This window comes from Castor canadensis, chromosome 15, assembly GCF_047511655.1.
Source record: "Castor canadensis chromosome 15, mCasCan1.hap1v2, whole genome shotgun sequence".
Lineage (NCBI taxonomy): Eukaryota > Metazoa > Chordata > Mammalia > Rodentia > Castoridae > Castor > Castor canadensis.
This window is the reverse complement of record NC_133400.1, coordinates 72,555,092-72,575,901: the sequence shown is the minus strand read 5'-3', so window position 1 is coordinate 72,575,901 and position 20,810 is coordinate 72,555,092. Positions and strand designations below refer to the sequence as shown.

At 42.9% G+C, this 20,810-nt stretch overlaps 2 protein-coding genes across 3 annotated transcripts in view; both read left to right on the top strand.

Annotated features, from left to right (window-relative positions):
* Nucleotides 1-12,560: 12,560 nt before the first annotated feature.
* Nucleotides 12,561-13,624, top strand: LOC109696937 (heterogeneous nuclear ribonucleoprotein A1-like). Its single transcript, XM_074055424.1, is given in 1 exon segment — nucleotides 12,561-13,624. A coding segment is annotated over 1 exon segment (978 nt). The 5' UTR covers nucleotides 12,561-12,575; the 3' UTR covers nucleotides 13,554-13,624.
* A 2,724-nt stretch (nucleotides 13,625-16,348) lies between these two features.
* Gpr158 (G protein-coupled receptor 158) overlaps nucleotides 16,349-20,810 on the top strand; it is a 452,732-nt gene continuing 448,270 nt past the window's right edge. Inside the window, exons 1-2 of one of the 2 annotated variants that reach the window (XM_074056482.1) lie at nucleotides 16,349-16,481; nucleotides 16,754-17,655. In XM_074056482.1, the coding sequence (XP_073912583.1) occupies nucleotides 16,754-17,655 (902 nt within the window). In that variant the 5' untranslated portion in view covers nucleotides 16,349-16,481. Of the gene's footprint in view, nucleotides 16,537-16,753; nucleotides 17,656-20,810 lie in introns of both variants that reach the window. The other variant, XM_074056481.1, reaches the window with a different exon arrangement.

Here is a 20,810-nt window from a genome sequence, read left to right as displayed (position 1 = left end):
AGTTAACTGCACATCCCAACCTTTTTTTTTTAAATTCATATGTGCATACAATGTTTGGGTCATTTCTCTCCTCTTCCCTCCGCCCCCTCCCTTACCCACCCTAACCCCTCGTTACCTGGCAGAAAAATTAAAAAAGACTGTTCTGCCCTTATCTCTAATTTTGTTGAAGAGAGAATATAAGCAATAATAGGAAGGACCAAGGGTTTTTGCTAGTTGAGATAAGGATATCTATACAGGGAGTTGACTCACATTGATTTCCTGTGCATGTGTGTTACCTTCTAGGTTAATTCTTCTTGATCTCACCTTTTTTCTAGTTCCTGGTCCCCTTCTTCTATTGGCCTCAGTTGCTTTAAAGTATCTGCTTTAGTTTCTCTGTGTTGAGGGCAACAAGTGCTATCTAGGTTTTGCATGTCTTACCTATCCTCACCCCTCCCTTGTGTGTTCTCGCTTTATCATGTGATCAAAGTCCAATCCCCTTGTTGTGTTTGCCCTTGATCAAATGTCTGCATATGAGGGAGAACATATGATTTTTGGTCTTTTGGGTCAGGCTAACCTCACTCAAAATGATGTTCTCCAATTCCATCCATTTACCTGCGAATGATAATATTTCATTCTTCTTCATGGCTGCATAAAATTCCATTGTGTATAAATACCACATTTTCTTAATCCATTCATCAGTGCTGGGGCATCTTGGCTGTTTCCATAACTTGGCTATTGTGAATAGTGCCGCAATAAACATGGGTGTGCTGGTGCCTCTAGAGTAACCTGTGTCACATTCTTTTGGGTTTATCCCCAAGAGTGGTATTGCTGGATCAAATGGTAGATCAATGTTTACATTTTTAAGTAGCCTCCAAATTTTTTTCCAGAGTGGTTGTACTAGTTTACATTCCCACCAGCAGTGTAAGAGGGTTCCTTTTTCCCCACATCCTCACCAGTGGTGTTGCTAATGATGGCTATTCTAACAGGGGTGAGGTGGAATCTTAGTGTGGTTTTAATTTGCATTTCCTTTATTGCTAGGGATCATCCCAACCTTTTATTGGTCAGGTTGTGTTTTGCTAAATATGCCAATCCTATATTGTAGAATTGTAACTCAGCTCTGCAGGTGGCCAGGTACCTTCAGATTATATATGGTGGCATGGCATCAGACTGTATATAGCATCAGAGACAACTGGGCCTCAGTCTATATGGATCAGACCAGTGGATATCTTAGTAGGGAATAGTGTGGACAGATTCCGATGGCTACACTCCCAACCCTTATCACTGTGGGAGACCCCAGAAGAGGAGGCTCTTTCCAGAATGGTTAAGACTGAACCTCCAATTTGCTCATTGAGATGAGCCATTAAAGTAAAAATTAATTTGATCTCTAGAATATTTAAAAGCCACATTCCATTTATATCTGAGTGGTTAACTGTGATTCTGACATGTGATGCTTGAAAAACAAAAATCAAGGAAAGTTTAGAATTTCAAAATATAGCAGCTTGACTCTTGTTTGCTAGTGCTCACATTTCACTGATGATGTGGCTCAAGTGGTAGAGTGCCCCTGCCCAGCAAGCGTGAAGAGTTCAAACCCCAGTACTGCCAAAAAATTGTTTCTTAGTGGTCAGATGTCAAGAAGTGGCTTTGCTTATGTTGGGCAGGAGCCAAACTCAGGATTCAGGATGGATACTTGTGACAGTTGCCTGTTTCTGTGTCTGAATATGTCCTCTGTGGGTCCTGTGCTCTCCCTGAAGTGCCTCTGAGCTGCAGAGTGCTGGGTATGCAAAATCTGTCCAGTTCAGACCTGCAGCAGTGCTCTGCTGGCTTACCCTATTTAGTCACAGACACACTGTTGCCTGTCTCAGAGTTGTGTGAGGCAGTAGGAGGGTTTAGTCAGTCTTGGTCATAAGGAACGTGGCCAGAACCAGGATCTGCAAACTGTGTATAGAAGGTGAAACAGCTCCCAAGTCATACATAGTCTTTGTACTCTAGAACTGTATGTGTGGTTTCCCTCTGGTGCTTCAGAAGCCAGACCATGAGGAGTTCCTGGACTTCTTTTGTCTGCATGATTTAGAAGCTTAGTCAGAGGGTAGCCAAGCCATTTTATTACCAGGAAAAGGGATAAGTGAGAGGTTCTAGAAAGAGGCTCTAGGATGGTGGACCAACCACTACTCCCAGCTATCTCTCCTCCCAGCTCCCTACTGGGCTTCCTCTGACCTTTGTTTGGAAGTTGTTTGTGTTGATTTGTTTGGGGAGGATGCTGCTGGGAGGGAGTAAGAGGTGTTTTTCTCACCAAGACGGGGATCCTGGTCTTATAGCTTCACTTCACCTGCTCAAATGACAAGTTAAAATAAGAAGAAGGAGTTCAAAAGAGGAATTCATGTGGGTATACCACACAGATTTGGAAAGGACTATTTATTTTTTAAAAAAAATTATCCTCTTCACTCTTTTGTTCTGTTTTCATCATGAAGTAAACTTTTTTTATTGTTATACATTGTGACATTTATAAAAGTTCTTATAAGATATTATCATTGAATTCACCCCCTCCATCATCCTCCTTTATCTCTCCAGACCCCATTCCTGGAATAGTTTCAATAGGTTTCATTTTTCCATTTACATACAGAACTTCTTTACTCTTAATATCTGAAAACCCTCCTGCCTCTTGGCACTGCAGCCCAGAGCTCTTCTGGTCCTTGTCTCAAATCTGCCTTCATCCTAGGAAGGGTAGATTTGTGTGTGGGAGCCAGCTTCCTCTCTATACATATTATAATGCAGAACCAATAAACTGGAGGTAAGACAACTCCATCATCCATCTGCAGGAAGTTCTGCTGTGGCTCTTAGGACCTCACAATTCAGAAGTCACTCGGCAATGTCAGTGCCTATTCCCGGGCTTTTTTTTTTTTTTTTTTTCCCTAAAAACTACTCTTTTCATGACCTCCAGGTGATGAAGGAATTGCTGAATGGAGTCTGAAATCCTCTTCCTGTGTTTCAGAAGGATTCTATTTTCCACTTCAGTTTTTAATTCCCTTGAAATGAGTCATGTAACAAAAAGCTTAGTTTTAAGCAAATATGTGGCATGAGTTTTATTATCATGGGGTATTGAAAGTATGGCTAATTTTTTTTTAGCTTTCTTCTACATCATCTCTCACTACACAGATGCTTGTTTCCACAGTCTTTTGTTTTGTCAGTATTGGTGTTTGAACTCAGGGCCTTGTACTTGCTAGTCAAGCACTCTATCACTTAAGTCACATATCTACCCAATTTTGTTTAAAATATTTTTCAAATAGGGCCTTTTTGCCTAGGACTGACTGCAGACTGTGATCTTCCTATCACATAGCTGGGATTAAATTTATGACCCAGCATACCTGGCTTGTTCTTTGACATAGGATCTTACTAAATTTTTTTGCCCAGGCTGACCACTATCCTCCTCTCTCTGTCCCCCAAGTAGCTGGGATTATAGACATGATCTACCACACTCAGCCTTGCAAGGGACTAAAACGAGAGACTTGCAATGAGACTTACACTTCTTATCAGAAAGAGTTCTGATCTGACACCTTTGACTTCTAAATCAACTGATATTAGCCCTTCTGGGGTATCTATCTATTTTCTTCTTCTAAGAGGACTTAAAGTAGGCAGTATGGAAGGTCATCCTTCTTCCCTGAGTTTATACTTACATCCTTTTTAGGAAAAGAGACCAGACTAGTGGCCTGTGCCCTTCTGACAGAGAGGAAGCCCATAAACTTTATCTTTTTCTCTTAACCTTTTATTTGAGGGTAATCTCTGAAATAGCTATTCTTGTCAAACATGTGAATGGCTTACTATTTATACCTATTTTTAGATGCTATAATTATGGCCATCATCATCATAAATATATAATCATTAAATATGTTGGATTAAAGTTGTAGTCTTACTTAATTTGTGTTTTAAAAAGTCAGGAAAGGAGTGTTTATTCCCATTTCCTTCATGGGGAGCAGGAAATGTTTCTCCCTTTCCTCCCACTTCTCCCCACTTATCCTGTTGCATTAAAATAAATCCTTGCTAAAACTTCAAAAACAATTAGTAAAATTTCAACTGGGACCAGGCCGCTCTGTGCTGATCACAAGCAGCTTTCTGAGAGCAGGGCAGGGCTCTGTGATCTCAGGGTCTCCATGCCAGGAGCTTAGCTCCACCCCCCATGGGGCACAGCTTCTCATTTCCTCTGCCTTCTGTTCCTCCTGTGGATCACACAGAGGAAGATGTTGGCTCCATCTGGAAAGCAGGTCAGCCAGTCAAGCTTTGAGGGGACACACAGGGGCTTCTGATATAGACGACCTAAATTTAGAGACTGATGAGTAAGGAGAAGGGCTTGACTTCCAGAAAATGGAATTCACCTTCAGCCTGACAGATTCACAACTGCCAACTGTTAGGAACACAAAGATCCAGTTGAAGGAAGACAAAGAAGAAAGGTCTTTCCTAATCTCAGATACCTCCCCCAAGGCCTGCCCAGCACTGAAACCTTCCACAAGGCAATAGGGCAAGATCAGTGAGAAAGACTGTGTTACTCAGGAAGAGAAAAACATGTCGGCTCCTGTTGGAATATTTACATCATTGGTTGGTCAGCTTTGTTGGTCCAGTGAATTGCAAAAGGTGAGGAGGAGTCACAGAGCACATGACAATTATTCATTTGGGGCCAAGGCCATGGAAGAAATGCAAATTGATCAGAATTTCTTCCCTCCTCTTCCTTTTCTATTCTGTTCTGGACCTTTGATTAATCATAATCTTGGATTCAATACACATTCACCATTGGTTGATTAATGATCTTATTTATTAATTAATTTATTTATTATAAGTACCTGTGAGTCTACAAGTAATACAAAAACTGCGCACTGCTGATATTTACATGTAGCTCCATTGTGCTTCCCTATCCTGTGCTCCTACCTCACTCCACTGAAGGACTTCAACCACCTCCGCAAATTCTATGTACACAGTTCCCTTGCTTTTGTTTTTGAGTGTGTGAGAATGCCCCTGTTTAACTGTTCTCCTGTTGAGGAGCAATTAGGTTGTTTCTATCATTTAAACAATGACGTTGTTAACATTCATGTAGACATCACAGGGAACATGTGTGTAAGAGTTTCTTCTGTGTAGATATTAAGAATGGAAGTGCTCAGTCATAGAGGAGATGAATGCTTGGCATTACGACACAGTGCTAAATTATTTTCCAGAATAATCATTCATACCAATTTTATGCTCTTCCTCAAGCAGTTCCTAGGACACTTTGTGAATTCACATCCTCTCCATCCTCTTCACATCCAAGGCCAGTAAGTTGGCATTCTAGACGTTAGAATTTCTGCCAGTCATGGAGATTTAACTTGAATCTCTTTGTGCATTGACTTGTGTTTCCAGTCATCAATGAGGCAGAACAATCCCTTCACATGTTTACTGGTCATATGTTTTAAAATTTCTATTTTATGTCTTTACTCATTTTACAATTGGTATGGAAATACCAGTTGATACTGATATGTAGGAATGGCAGTTTTTCTAAAATACAAAAATCTTTAAACATAGGATTCTACTCCTAGATGGAGTTGCAGAAATTATTTCCTATACAAATATTATTCATTTGCAAGGACAGGGGTTGTATTTAATATAACAGGAGGTATTGATGGGCAATGACTATGACCTTCTGAAAATTATAATATTGCCAGGTGTGATGGCACCTGACTATGATACAAGCACTCCAGGGGCTGAATCAGGAAGTGCATGGGTTTGAAGCCAGCATGAACTACATAGCGAAACCCTGTCTCCACACTCTCCACCCTCCAAAAAGAAAATTACAATCCTGAATTCAACAATGTGCATGCATCTTGTCCATGATAATGCTACTTTCCTTTTCCCCACACCTCCAGTCCTTCATCTCTTACTGTGGCCATTTGAATAGCTTCCCGCACAGTCCTCTAATTCTACTCTGATTTTCCTCCTTCAGTTTGTGTAGCAGCCCCCATGACTTTGTCACTCCTGTGACTTCCCTGGCCTCTACTCACAGTCACTTTGGCTGTTCTGAGAACAGGCCAAACTCCTTCTTCTCTCAGGGCCTTTGGGTCAGCATCTTCTGCCAGGAAAGTTTTTCTCTGGCTTTTCATAACAATTCTTCTGGTCATTCCCTGTTCCACTCCATGCCATCTAATCCGAGCTGCCTTTCCTGACCACCAACCTATACATATCTTCTAAAAAGTTTTTGTTTGGCACTGGGGTTTGGACTCAGGGGCTTGCACTTGCTAGGGAAGCTTTCTGCCACTTGAGCAGTGCCCCTAGTCATTTTTTTTTTTTTGCTTTAGTTATTTTTCAGATAGGGTCTTGTACATTTGCTCGAGGGCTGCCTGGACTGTGATCCTCCTACCTATACCTCCTGCATAAATAAGATCACAGATATGAACCACCATACCCAGCTTGTTGTTTGAGATGGAGGTTTCACGAATTTTTTACCCAGATTAGCCTTGACTCATAAGCCTCTTGATCTCTACCTTCCCAGTAGTTGGGGTTACTGATGTATACTACCACACTCAGTTCTACACAGCTCCTTATCCTATTTTATTTTTCTTCAAAGCATTTACCACATTTTAAAATCACATTTTATCACATTTTGTTTATTACTGGACCGCTCCATGGAAGGCAAGCATCATGATGGCAGAAACTTGATTTGTTTGTTGCTATATCACTTTTGTTTAGAACATCAAAGGTAGTATCTAAACATCTTTACTCTAGCACAATGTCTGGCACATTGTCAACTCCCAATAGGTATTTATTTGTTAAATAAATTAATCAATATCATAGATGAGGAGGTAACCTCACACTTCTTTAATTATTCACATGGAGGGTCACAGCACCAACTCAGCAAATATAATCATCTTATACAAAATGAGTTCATAGGAACTAAGATCATTCTAAGACAGTCAAAGCATAATTCTGGAAAATTAAGTGAATTGTTTGAACTGTGAGCTGTTGGGGAGTTACCTAGAGTTGGTACTTCTGTTTTTTATTTTTTATATTACTGAGGCATATTTTGCACACATCCACTTCAAATGTGTAATTCCAATAATTTTTCATGATGTAACTGAGTGGTGCAGCTACCACCGTTAATCAATCTTGGAACATTTTTACTCCCTACCCCCCAAGTAATGTCCCTTGTGTCCATTTATAGTTGATTCTTGAACTCATTTTCAGCTCTAGGCAACCGGTAATCTACTTCTGTCTCTATAAATTTGCCTTTTCCAGCTATTTCATAAAAACATAACATGTGGTTTCTTGTGTCTCCCTTCTTTCACTTATCACAATATTTTTAAGCTGTATCCATGATAGAATATGTGTTAGCAGTTTGTCCATTTTTTACTGCTAAGTGGTATTTCGTTGTTTGTCTACACCACATCTTGTTTATCCATTTACCATCTAATCCTAATCACTTCCTAAAGGCATCATCTTCAAATATCATTCACGATGTGAGATCATGTGCCTGGCTTATTTCTTCCCAGTCCATCCATGTGGTTTCACATGTCTTTGCTCTTCATGAATGAGGTACTGTTGTTAGTTGGTGTCTTTTGTATGTTTATGGCATACATACACCTTGTAGACATGGTCTTGGGCACTTGCAATTACCAACTTGTAAAAGCTCCTGTGTTAAGATGGAAATCCAGGTCCTAGGTTGCACACATAGTAATTGATCATGATTATGCTCAAGGTAATATCCTGATGAAAACAACATTGGATAAACAACAGCGGGATAAAGATGGTTTGAGGTGTTTCACTCCAGCAGGTGGAGCAGATAAAATAGAGCAAAGAAAAAACAATAATCCATTGCTCATCTCTTACTATCAACAAAGTCCCTTTCTTTCAGTAAATCTTGTTTCATATTTTTGATCATTTTCATTTCCTGATGAGAAAGGGAGCCAACCAATATCGGTCTTGGCTGGGACTGCCCTTTCCATAATTGGGCATGATTTTTAGTCAGTGCCGTATTAGCCCTTCCCTGTGCTGCTACCTGTCAGGTCAGGTCATGGGAAGTCATTTAGGTAGATGCTTTCCTTAGCACATTCATGGTTTTCTCTCATAAATACCATTTCCTAGTTTGTCCTTCCTAGGTGGTTGGGAAGTTCTTTAGGTGTCCTCAGGCTTACAGAACTATTTTGGGGGAATAAAGGGATGAAAGTGAGAGGACCTAATAGTTTGGATCAATGTTCTAGTGATAATGTACCTGGTACTGTGCTTAGTAGTATTTTTTTAAGCAGTTCAGTGGGAATGTGAGAATAGTTCAAGTCATGTCCTTTACAGTGAAAAGCAGAGGAGATCACTCTGGGAAGATCTGGACTGTTGTCAGGAGTCATGCTTACAGGGAGTAAGATTTGAAGGGTAAACTGGAGGCAGGTGAAAATAAACTGCTAAGCCCAAAACATAAGCATCTTGGGCAAGTCTTTTCAGTTGGAAATAGACAAACGAGAATATTTTAGGCATGTTCTTATCCATTCACGTTGACCTTCTCTTTCCATGTGAAACACGTGGGAAAGTTTAAGCATAGAAAGGTAACAGATCAAAGGTGAGAAGCATGGCACACAGAAGTGGTTCTGGGAGTGTGGTCCCTGGACTAGCAGAATCAGAATCGCCTGGGAATTTGTTAGGAATGGAGAGTCTCAGGTCCTATTCCAGATGTACACTGAGTACAGTGCGCATTGATAAAAGCTCTTCAGGTGAATCTGAAGCTTACCAACGTTGGAGAACCACTGGAATACCCATTAAGAGCACGACATTTGGGGTCAGATGGATGTATTACTTAGGAATTTTTTGGGGTGTTTTCTGCCTGTAAGATGGCAACAGCATCAAATTCATAGTGTTGTAGTAAAGATTAGCCAAATTAAAGTATGCAAAGTCCTCAGGACAATGTTTGGTCACTGTAAGTGCTCTGCAACAGTAAAAACAGTAACAAGGTGTGGTGACTCACACCTATAATCCTAGCTACTAAGGAGGCAGAGATCAGGAGGATCATGGTTTGACGTCAGCCTGGGGAGGCAGGGGAAATTTCGTGAGACCCCACCTTAATCAATAGAAGCTGGGCATGGTGTTGCATGCCTGTCATCTCAGCTATGAGGGAAGTATAAATGGGCATACATAAGACCCTATTTGAAAAGTAACTAAGGCAAAAGGGCTAATAAGTACAAGGTCTTGAGTTCAAATGTCAGTAATGCTAAATAATTATCACCACCATCATCATCACCTTTACTGGTTTTATTTTTTCCTCATCCTAGGTGTCACAATTTATAGCAAGGCTTTGTGTTTAGTAGATGCTTTCTCTTAATATCTTAGGGTTATTTTCCATATTTCAAGACAATCTTCTTCAGCATGTGTTCCATGAATGTTTGCATCAAAATATAAAAATGCAGATTCTTAAGTCCCATCCAGAGCCAGAAGATCAGAATTCTCTAGTGACACTTCTGCAAGCTGAAATTTCAAAACCACTACTCTTAAGTAACAAAGACTATTATCTTCATTTTGCAAATGGGCACAGGAGACCCAGCAGACAGCATATGTTCAGGGAAACCCAGAACATCAGTAAGAACAGAAATCAGAAGTAAATGTCTGGCTTTGTGTTATAATAAAGATTGTGTGGTGTCTCTGTAGTTTTATTTACTTTATCAAGAATTTTATTGAGTTTGTGCCATTTTGTTTGCTGAGATTCAGAGTTATTTTATTTAAAAATACTATCTATCTTGTAAATCTAGGTGTATCAAGAGTGAAGTGGTTCATATCTGTAATTCTAGCTACTCGGGAGGTGGAGATTGGGAGGACAGAGGTTCGAGGCCAGTCTAGGCAAAAGGCTGGAGAGACACCATCTCAATCAGTAAGAGCTGGGCTTGGTGGCATGCAGCTGTCATCCCAGCTAAGTGAAAGCGTGAATAGGTGAATCACAGGCCAGGATGGCCCTGGCATAAAAGTGAGACCTTATTTGGAAAAGGACAAAAGTATAAAGGTCTGGGCTCAAGTGGTAGAGTACCTTCCCAGCAAGCTCAAGACCCTGGGTTTGAACCACAGTACACCAAAATAAAAAGAACAATGAGTTCCTGGAAAATAAACTAGACCATATCTACCACTCAGCCGAAAGTGTTCCAGTTGTTCCACTCTTGTGTGATTGGTATGTAATTTGGATGTGTAGCTGACACATCCCTCTTATTTTATAAAGGAAGCAAAAGGGCTCAGAAAGGTTGAGGAAATTGTCAAAAGTCATATGATTAGATAATAGCAGAAACAATTAGAGTTAGGCCACCCAATTACCAATCTACTTCCTTTCACTGTATCTCTCTGCCTTACTTCTTGCTTTTAAAAATTATTTAAAGCAGCCTTTAAACATTTTGAAAAGGTAATTCCCCCCACATTACTCACATCAAGTCTGATCTCAGCAGTTTTTGATCTCATTTAATTCCTTTTACTTAAATATATGCCAACACCGCATCTTTCTTTTTATAATAGTGATAAATCAATCATGCAATGAACAACTAATAACCAAAACTCCATTACACATTGCTTTTTCATCAGTGCAAATATCTTCTAAAGCAATTAGATTGACTTTTCAGGTTGTGATGAAAAAAGCTTCAGGCCTTTCACACAGAGCCTACAGGTCTTGTATCCATTGTTCAATTATGTCAAGCTTCTGCTCAGTATAAATGTGTATTTAGACAACTTAATTCTTAATTTTGAGGCATGCACAGGGATATTTATCTACATCTACAAATTATGTTCACATAATTGGAGGGCGGGAGGAGGATATTCATGCCAGGCTCATTTTTTTTAATCTTGATTATCTTGTAAAATGATTTTCCTTTTGTCTCTATTATTTGTACTTTTCCTATTACCTTTGAACTCCAGCTTATTGTAGTATATTCTTCCATTCCTCTTTCCTGCTAAGGATAGAATATTTGTAGACATTAGAACACTCATATACTACTTTCTATACCTAGGGTAAGTTTTTCCCTCTCTTATACTTAGCTAATTAACTATTACCTACTCTCTAGTTAATTACTTCTCATTCTTTAGGTGTCAGTTCAATTGTCATCTTCTCTAAAGTCTTTCCTTTTGTTTCTTTATACAACAAGCTCACTGACTTGTGCTCTTTATCACTGCACAGTATATATTTATTAATAGTACTTATCACAATATGTAATTATCTTGCTTATTTGTTTGCCTCTTTTACACCTGTCTTTACCCACCTGAATGGAAGGGTCATGTTGGCGGATGTTGTGCCTGTTTTGACTCAGTACCAGGCCCAATGCTCAATGAACATTTGCTGAATGAATGATACATGCCACGTGAGTTAGTGTGGAATTTTGTGGTCTGCTTTGAGTGTATGTTAAATCCTGGTTCCGAATAAGAGCCTTTGGGGAGGGCAGGCATAGTGGTGCATGGATGTAATCCCAGCTACTCAAGAGGTGGAGATAGGAGGATCATGGTTAGAGGCCATCTTGGGCAAAAGTTAGTGAGAACCTCTCTCAAACACTGACAACAAAACACAACTGGGCATAGTGGTGAATGTCCGTAGCTGTAGCTACTCTGTAGGCAGAGGTAGAAGGATTACAGTTCCAGGTTAGCTAGGCAAAAATGAGAGACCCTAAGAGTGTAACTGAAAAATGAACTACAAGCAAAAAGGATTGGAGGGTGTGGCTCAAGTGGTAGAGGGTTTATCCAGCAAGTGTGCAGCCCTGAGTTCAATCCTTAATACCATCAAAAAGTTAAAAAAAAAGTTTTTTGGGGGTTATCTCCTTTGTTGATAGACAGTAACACATAGGGTTGTTTAGCTATTTAGTTACCTTGACTCCAGACACATTAAACCAACCAAGTCTTCTAGAGCATATGAAACTGGGCAGCTTATCTTGAGTGGACCTAGATTTTCTAGATCATTCTGGACTACGATGCACTGTCTTCCAGAGCTTGTGGTTTATAGTAGTTTCTGGCCACAGGCAAATATTGAACTCTTGAAAGGTGGCTAGCATGATGTGCGAGGTGCTGTGAGTACAAAATACATATCAGACTTGGAAGATTTAGTAAGAATATAGAATAGATTTTTAAGAATATAAAATCGATCATTAGTAGTTTTACATTATTTGCTTATTGATATGATAATAATTTGGACACAATGGGAAAAATAAATTACATTATTGAAATTTACCTTTTAAAGTTTTTTTCAGTAGGAGGACTGAAGTGTGGCTCAGGTGCTTTTCCAGTACAATCTCAATTTCTAATTTTGAAGTCCAGATACAGAAACTTTAAATGTAACATATCTTCTTTCAAAGCAATGCAGGACTGGTCTTTTGATTATGTGGGGTCATTTAATTACTTATAGAAGTACCCACTAATAAAAATATATCTTACTTTTCAAGTTACATACTAGAAAAATTAAAAAATTTGATAAGCTATATGTCTTCTAAAAAGTCAAGTAATGAAGAAATTATACTTTAGTCTTTAGAAGGTTAAAAAATGGAAAAATCATAGAGTATACTTTGATAAATTAAAAAAACAGAAACTCTCTTTCTGTCCGTGGACCCGGCGGAGGAAGCATCGCTTAAGCCTCTCTTCCCACTGCCGTTATGTCTAAGTCGGAGTCTCCTAAACAGCCCGAGCAACTGCGGAAGCTCTTCATCGGAGGGCTGAGCTTTGAAACGACCGATTAGAGTCTGAGGAGCTATTGTGAGCAATGGGGAACGCTCACTGACTGTGTGTTAATGAGAGATCCAAACACCAAGCACTTTGGATTTGTCACTTATGCCACTGTGGAGGAGGTGGATGCGGCTATGAATGCAAGGCTACATAAGGTGGATGGAAGAGCTGTGGAACCAAAAAGAGCTGTCTCAAGAGAACATTCTCAAAGACCGGGTGCCCACTTAACTGTGAAAAAGATCTTTGTTGGTGGCATTAAAGAAGACACTGAAGAACATCACCTGAGAGATTATTTTGAACAGTATGGAAAAATCGAAGTGATAGAAATCATGACAGACGGAGGCAGTGGAAAGAAAAGGGGCTTTGCTTTTGTCACCTTTGATGACCATGACTCTGCGGATACGATCGTCATTCAGAAATACCGTACTGTGAATGGCCACAGCTGCGAAGTAAGGAAAGCCCTGTCGAAACAAGAGATGGCTAGTGCTTCATCTAGCCAAAGAGGTCGAAGTGGTTCTGGAAACTTTGGTGGTGGTCGTGGAGGTGGAGTTGGTGGCAATGACAATTTTGGTCGGGGAGGAAACTTCAGTGGTCGAGGTGGCTTTGGTGGTAGCCGTGGTGGTGGTGGTGGATATGGTGGCAGTGGGGATGGCTGCAATGGATTTGGTAAGGATGGTGGTTATGGAGGAGGTGGCCCTGGTTACTCTGGAGGAAGCAGAGGCTATGGAAGTGGTGGACAGGGTTATGGAAATCAGGGCAGTGGCTATGGCGGGAGTGGCAGCTATGACAGCTATAACAATGGAAGTGGAAGCAATTTTGGAGGTGGTGGAAGCTACAATGACTTTGGCAATTACAACAATCAATCTTCAACTTTTGGACCCATGAAGGGAAGAAACTTTGGAGACTGAAGCTCTGGCCCTTATGATGGTGGAGGCCAATACTTTGCTAATCCACGAAACCAAGGTGGCTATGGTGGTTCCAGCAGCAGTAGTAGCTATGGCAGTGGCAGAAAGTTTTAATCGACAGGAAACAAAGCTTAGCAGGAGAAGAGAGCCAGAGAGGTGACAGGGAAGCTAGAGGTTACAACAGATTTGTGAACTCAGCCAAGCACAGTGGTGGCAGGGCCTAGCTGCTACAAAGAAGACATGTTTCAGACAATATTCATGTGTGTGGGCAAAAATCTCTAGGACTGTATTTGTGACTAATTGTATAACAGGTTATTTTAGTTTCTGTTCTGTGGAAAGTGTAAAGCATTCCAACAAATGGTTTGATGTAAACTTTTTTTTTGCACCCATGCTGTTGATTGATAAATGTAATAGTCTGATCATGATGCTGAATAAATATGTCTTTAAAAAAAACCCAAAAAACCAGAAACTCCTGTAATTGTTGCCACAACGTTGTACTAGAGCATGAAGCTGGAATGACATTTACTTAGCATAGGAGCATTCATTGCAGAGCAAAATTTAAGCAAAAAGTCAGATATGAAATGAAAGCTACTTGTAAGTAAATACAAATCTAATAACTATTCTTTGCATAGCTATAAAAACTCACTCAGAGACCATGTACTGCATTTCAGAAAATTGGTTGCCATGTCTAATTTCAAAAGCCCTCATTACTGGCACATTAGGTAGAGTTCTGTTAGGTACAGTAATGAATGACCTTCTGGTTCATTAATTAATTTAGCAAATATTTAGTGAGAACCTACTCTATGTCAGGTAGTGTTCTTGATGCTCAAGATACTATAGTGATCAAAGTAGAGAAAGAATTTTGCTCCTTTGTAGCTCACATTCCAGTACTTGGGTACTGCTATGGTTTGTATATGGTTTGTTCCCCAAAGGTTCATTGACTGGGATGGCAGAACCTTTAATAGGTGGGTCCTAGTAGAAAGTAATTAGTTTCTGGGGCTCTACAATCATGAATGGACTAATGCTGTCTCTTGAAAGTGGGTCAGGTTTCCTACAAGAGTGGCTTGTTATAAAAGACCCAGTTTGGTCTTCTTGGGTTTCTTACTTCTTATCCTACCAGGTGACTTCTCTTTTCCTCTTACGCATCTTCCCAAACATGTGTCATCCACCATGTTCTGATGTAGTTGGAGGCCTTCACTAGAGGCCAGCATGATGGAGTTGCCTGAGCTTGGATTTGCCAGTTGCAAACTTATGCGCTAAATAAGCTACTTACATCTACATCTATCTACATCTATGTCTACGTCTGTGTCTCCATCAATCTGTCTTTCAAGTGGCAGGTATGTTTTTGTAGAAACACAAAACAGACTAACACAGGAATTTCCTCAGTGGAGAGAAGGGCATGAAATTGCACAGTAAATTTAGGCATTGCCATCTCAGAATGCCACGAATGACACTTGTTAGTTGGGAATTGAAGTGAATTAGAATTTTTTGTCTGTGTCAGCCTTGGGGAATTTGAAATATGGAAAGTCTAGATATCTACACCATTTATCTATTTTCAGTGTATCAGAAACACTTAAATTCCTCCAAAGGCTTCAAAGAAAGCAACTACGTTGCATTAAGGGATTTCCCAATAGTTTAGAGGCTTGGGTATCTATTCAACTCTTTATTCTGTTGGGATATCCCTATCTAGAGCTAACCAAAAGTCTTAGTTCTTATCCAGTTCTAGGAAACTCCCAGTCAGAGTGATTTCCCATCTTACTCAACGTAGACTCACACTTTCCCATTTTCATCCTTTCAGTTTGCAACCTGTGCCCCTTGAACATGTTCTTTCCCTTGCATGTCTTTATTCTCACACATTTTCAAGGTTCCCCTCCGTCCTGGTCCCCAAGAAGACATACTTTAATGATGACATTTTTCTTCCCCCTGAAATTCAGCCGGTAGATGTCTCCATTACTCTCTCATAGCTAAAGACCAGACCTACTCAGTAAGTAGGTTTCGATCATTTCTTTAATGAACAGTAAGGAAGAGGATTTGATCATTTGCCTAAGAGAATGAGCAGATGCTCAGGAGGACCCATCTCCATCCTACGTCCGTCCCTCCACTGTCAGTCAGGAATGAAAACTCCTTTCTCCCGCTTTTCCAGGCAAAAGAAAAGGCTGGTTTGAACTAAGCATCCAAGACGCCAACACCCTCCGGCTCAGTACGTCCAAGTTTCCTTGCTCTCGGTCACCAAAAAGCTCTGCTTCTCTTCTCACTCCCGCCCACCCCACCCCGAGTTTCCGAGTCATCGGCGAACGCGAGTGGGCGAAAGGACTCCGCGCGGCACGTGCCGCGCCACCGCCTCCTCCTCCGCCTCCTCGGGTTCAGCGCTGGACAGCTCCCGCCCCAGCCCAACAAATGGCCGTCAGCTGATTGACAGAGGCGCCGACCAAACAGGGAACAAGACGACTTGAAGCCGCCCTACAAGGGTTTGGTTGCGGCCAAGCTGCCTCTTTAAACTGGTTTCCTCCGAGAGCAGGGAGAGGCGGCAGTGTGGTTTGTGGCTAAACCTAAAGGCTCAGTTAACCAGCTGCCTGGCCTTCAGAGCTCCGCAGAGACAAGCGTCTTGAAAGGAATCTCCGCTCCCTGGGACTCGCTCCTGCGCTGGGGCGTGGGTCTGAGTGCGCGCTCGGAGCCGGAGCTCGGGGCGCAGGGGTCGAGGAGGAGCCAGAAGCCGGGAGGCGGGAGCGACCTGCCACGGGTGAGATGATGGAGCGGCGTCTCGGGCGGCCGCGGTGGCAGCCACAGCCGCAGCAGCAGCCGCTTCAGCAGCTCTTGAACGCACCTCAATGAGAGCGCGGAACGAGAGGCTGAGCAAAAGGACGCGAGCAGGCTCACTGCAGCCGCGGCGAGCGGACGGGGGATGTAACCCGTTCCGCTCACGGCTGCGAGGTGCGTAATCCCGAGCCGACCCATTGTGGAGCGGGTGCAGCCAACATTGCCACAGGTGACTTGATTTCCGGTGACGGCAGCTTAAGCCAGCTGGGCCAATTTCCAAACATTCTTATTTTAATAGTCCTTTTGGGACTGGGTGCCATCTGGAGAAAGGGGTGGGGGGAGGCCCCTTACTTAAACAAACAAAAAACTCTTAACTGCAGATACATTGACGACCAAAAATTTAAAAGTGACTCCTCTCGTTTCCTCCTTTCCTCTCCGCGAGACAGATGGGAGCCATGGCTTACCCCTTACTCTTTTGCCTCCTGCTCGCTCATCTGGGACTGGGAGCTGTTGGCGCCAGCCGTGACCCACCGGGACGGCCAGAGTCCCCTCGAGAGAGGACTCTGAGGGGGAAGCAACACGCCCAGCAGCCGGTTCGAGTCTCTGCCCCGGACTCCTCGGCTCTCTGGAGCCGCTCCACCGACGGCACCATCTTGGCGCAGAAACTCGCCGAGGAGGTGCCCGTGGACGTGGCCTCTTACCTCTACACCGGGGACTCCCACCAGCTGAAGCGAGCCAACTGCTCCGGCCGCTACGAGTTGGCGGGCCTGCCGGGGAAGTCGCTAGCCCTCGCCAGCTCCCACCCCTCCCTGCACGGGGCGCTGGACACGCTGACACATGCCACCAACTTCCTCAACATGATGCTGCAGAGCAATAAGTCTCGGGAGCAGAACTTGCAGGATGACCTGGAGTGGTACCAGGCGCTGGTGCGGAGCCTTCTGGAGGGCGAGCCTAGCATCTCCCGTGCGGCCATCACCTTCAGCACCGAGTCTCTGTCCGCGCCCGCCCCGCAGTTCTTCCTCCAGGCCACGCGCGAGGAGAGTCACATCCTGCTCCAGGACCTGTCCTCTTCCGCACACCACCTGGCCAACGCCACGATGGAGACCGAGTGGTTCCACGGCCTTAGGCGCAAGTGGAGGCCCCACTTACACCGCCGTGGCTCCAATCAGGGGCTCCGGGGCTTGGGCCATAGCTGGAGGCGCAGAGACGGGCTCGGAGGGGACAAGAGCCATGTCAAGTGGTCTCCGCCTTATCTGGAGTGCGAGAACGGGAGTTACAAGCCCGGGTGGCTGGTTACTCTTTCCGCTGCCTTCTACGGGTTGCAGCCTAACCTGGTCCCGGAATTCAGGTAGGAAGAGGGGGAAAAGGGCGAAAGCAACACCGTCGTTCTCCCGGTTTTGCGGGTGTGTGTGGCAAAGAACACTTCGCTGCCTGTGACACTTACATCTCCCGCCCTCAGAGCAGAGCTCTGGGCTGAGGGATGCCCCAAGCGGGCGCTTGTGCTTAGGGCTAAAAGCGCCCTGCATTTGCCAGCTTTAGGCACTCCTAGAACGTCTTTGGATGATGATATCCTTGCAAAGGAGGAGGGAAGTTGGGAGAAAGGGGGGACACTTGGTGGAGATGCTCCATGCTTCCTTCAACCCTCCGGATAACAAGGAGGGGAGCTCCCCATTAGGGGTGGTCACAGAACGTTGGGAGCTTGGGGAGTGCCCCAGTGCTGAGCGTCAAATGAGAGGAGAAGGGGAGCTAAGGAAGAGAGTTACTTGTGCCTGCCACTTTGGGATAGCCTCTGCCCATTTCCTGCAGGTGTAGATTGGGGCACCAGTCTGCTGTTAGTCAGCTACAGAATGTATAATTAAACCTGTGCTATCCCCCTGGGCAGTTCTGGCCACTCAGCAGTGAGTCACTCTCAGCAGAGCTGTCTCCAGGATCCAAACTTGGCAATTTGGTCTGTGTGCTCCTTCTACCCAGCTCCTCCCTTCTTCCCTTGCTTCGTGCCTTCCTTCTCTTGGTCCCTGTGTTAGCCATACCTAGAGGTTTTTCCTCCAGGCCTTCACAAGCTCACACACTTTATAAATGAACCTAGAGTTAACCAGGGAAGGGAGCAATGAGTTCTAAATGAATTCACTCAGGAAGCTTGGAGGAAACAAGCAGTTCTGTATTTCCTTTCTGGAGATACAGTTAAGGCAATTGAGGGAAGCTGAAAACTTGCAAATTAGCAGGTTGTAACTTCTGCCCTGAGAAGTGCCTGACTTTTGTGGTAAGGAACTCTTAGAAGCAGTGTTTAGGAATGGATGCAAGGCTAGGGGTGTAGCCCAAGTGGTAGAGTGCTTAGGCCCCAAGTTCAAACCCTAGTACCACCATGGACAGAAGGAAAAGAAAAGAGTAAAAACTTCAGGGAGGGTTTGGGAGAGGGCTGCAAATTGACTGGTATCCTCCCCAATTCTTGTGGTGGGAGGGTCTGGAAAGAAGGTCTTCGCGGGCCAGACTGAGGTTGCTTCATTATCTTTGGGGGAACCTTGGAAGAAGTGAGAAAACCTTGCATGTGGGTCATTTTGCTTTGGTGCTTTGCTCTGGCACAGCAAAGGCAGGGTACGGACCTGAAGAGAGATAGCTTGTTAAGAACTGGGTGGGAAGTGAGGAAAGTCAGACGGCTTATTTATCTCCATACTGCCATTTCCTGCTGAATGGCCTCAGGCAAGTTACTTAACCTTTCTGGTCCTCAACTATTTCTCTATCAAATGAGACAATTGAACAAGAGAGTCTCTAAGGAATAATACAGTAATAAAATTCTGTAGCTTTTAATGCTGGCAACACCTGAGAAGGCATAAAGTGGAAAACAGCCTCCCTTTTTTGATTCTGCATGACGTGTGTGTGTGTGTGTGTGTGTGTGTGTGTGTGTGTAGGTGTCTTTTAAAGATTATGTCTTAAAACACAGTAAGTTTCCTACTTTCAGGAGAAGCTCATTTCCTCCAGATTCCTACAGTATCCTATAAGTAAGAGCAGAGCCTGGCTTTGAATCTTTGAAATACTGTTGGATCAGAAAAAGAAAGACCAGCAGCTGGCAGCAAACTGTTTCTGGCCTTTAGACAAGCCTGTTCAGGGACTCTCAGGTCTCAGGGTCTACAACCCTACCTCGTTAACATTTCTCTATGTCAGGCTTTGTGTTAATTGCCTTGCATGCACTATCTTTTTTTTTTTTTCATTTTTCTTTTATTATTCATATGTGCATACAAGGCTTGGTTCATTTCTCCCCCCTGCCCCCACCCCCTCCCTTACCACCCACTCCACCCCCTCCTGCTCCCCCCCTCAATACCCAGCAGAAACTATTTTGCCCTTATTTCTAATTTTGTTGTAGAGAGAGTATAAGCAATAATAGGAAGGAACAAGGGTTTTTGCTGGTTGAGATAAGGATAGCTATACAGGACATTGACTCACATTGATTTCCTGTGCGTGGGTGTTACCTTCTAGGTTAATTCTTTTTGATCTAACCTTTTCTCTAGTACCTGTTCCCCTTTTCCTATTGGCCTCAGTTGCTTTAAGGTATCTGCTTTAGTTTCTCTGCGTTCAGGGCAACAAATGCTAGCTAGTTTTTTAGGTGTCTTACCTATCCTCACCCCTCCCTTGTGTGCTCTCGCTTTTATCATGTGCTCATAGTCCAATCCCCTTGTTGTGTTTGCCCTTGATCTAATGTCCACATATGAGGGAGAACATACGATTTTTGGTCTTTTGGGCCAGGCTAACCTCACTCAGAATGATGTTCTCCAATTCCATCCATTTACCAGCGAATGATAACATTTCGTTCTTCTTCATGGCTGCATAAAATTCCATTGTGTATAGATACCACATTTTCTTAATCCATTCGTCAGTGCTGGGGCATCTTGGCTGTTTCCATAACTTGGCTATTGTGAATAGTGCCGCAATAAACATGGATGTGCAGGTGCCTCTGGAGTAACAGTCTTTTGGGTATATCCCCAAGAGTGGTATTGCTGGATCAAATGGTAGATCGATGTCCAGCTTTTTAAGTAGCCTCCAAATTTTTTTCCAGAGTGGTTGTACTAGTCTACATTCCCACCAACAGTGTAAGAGGGTTCCTTTTTCCCCCGCATCCTTGCCAACACCTGTTGTTGGTGGTGTTGCTGATGATGGCTATTCTAACAGGGGTGAGGTGGAATCTTAGCGTGGTTTTAATTTGCATTTCCTTTATTGCTAGAGATGGTGAGCATTTTTTCATGTGTTTTCTGGCCATTTGAATTTCTTCTTTTGAGAAATTTCTGTTTAGTTCATGTGCCCATTTCTTTATTGGTTCATTAGTTTTGGGAGAATTTAGTTTTTTAAGTTCCCTGTATATTCTGGTTATCAGTCCTTTGTCTGATGTATAGTTGGCAAATATTTTCTCCCACTCTGTGGGTGTTCTCTTTAGTTTAGAGACCATTTCTTTTGATGAACGAAGCTTTTTAGTTTTATGAGGTCCCATTTATCTATGCTATCTCTTAGTTGCTG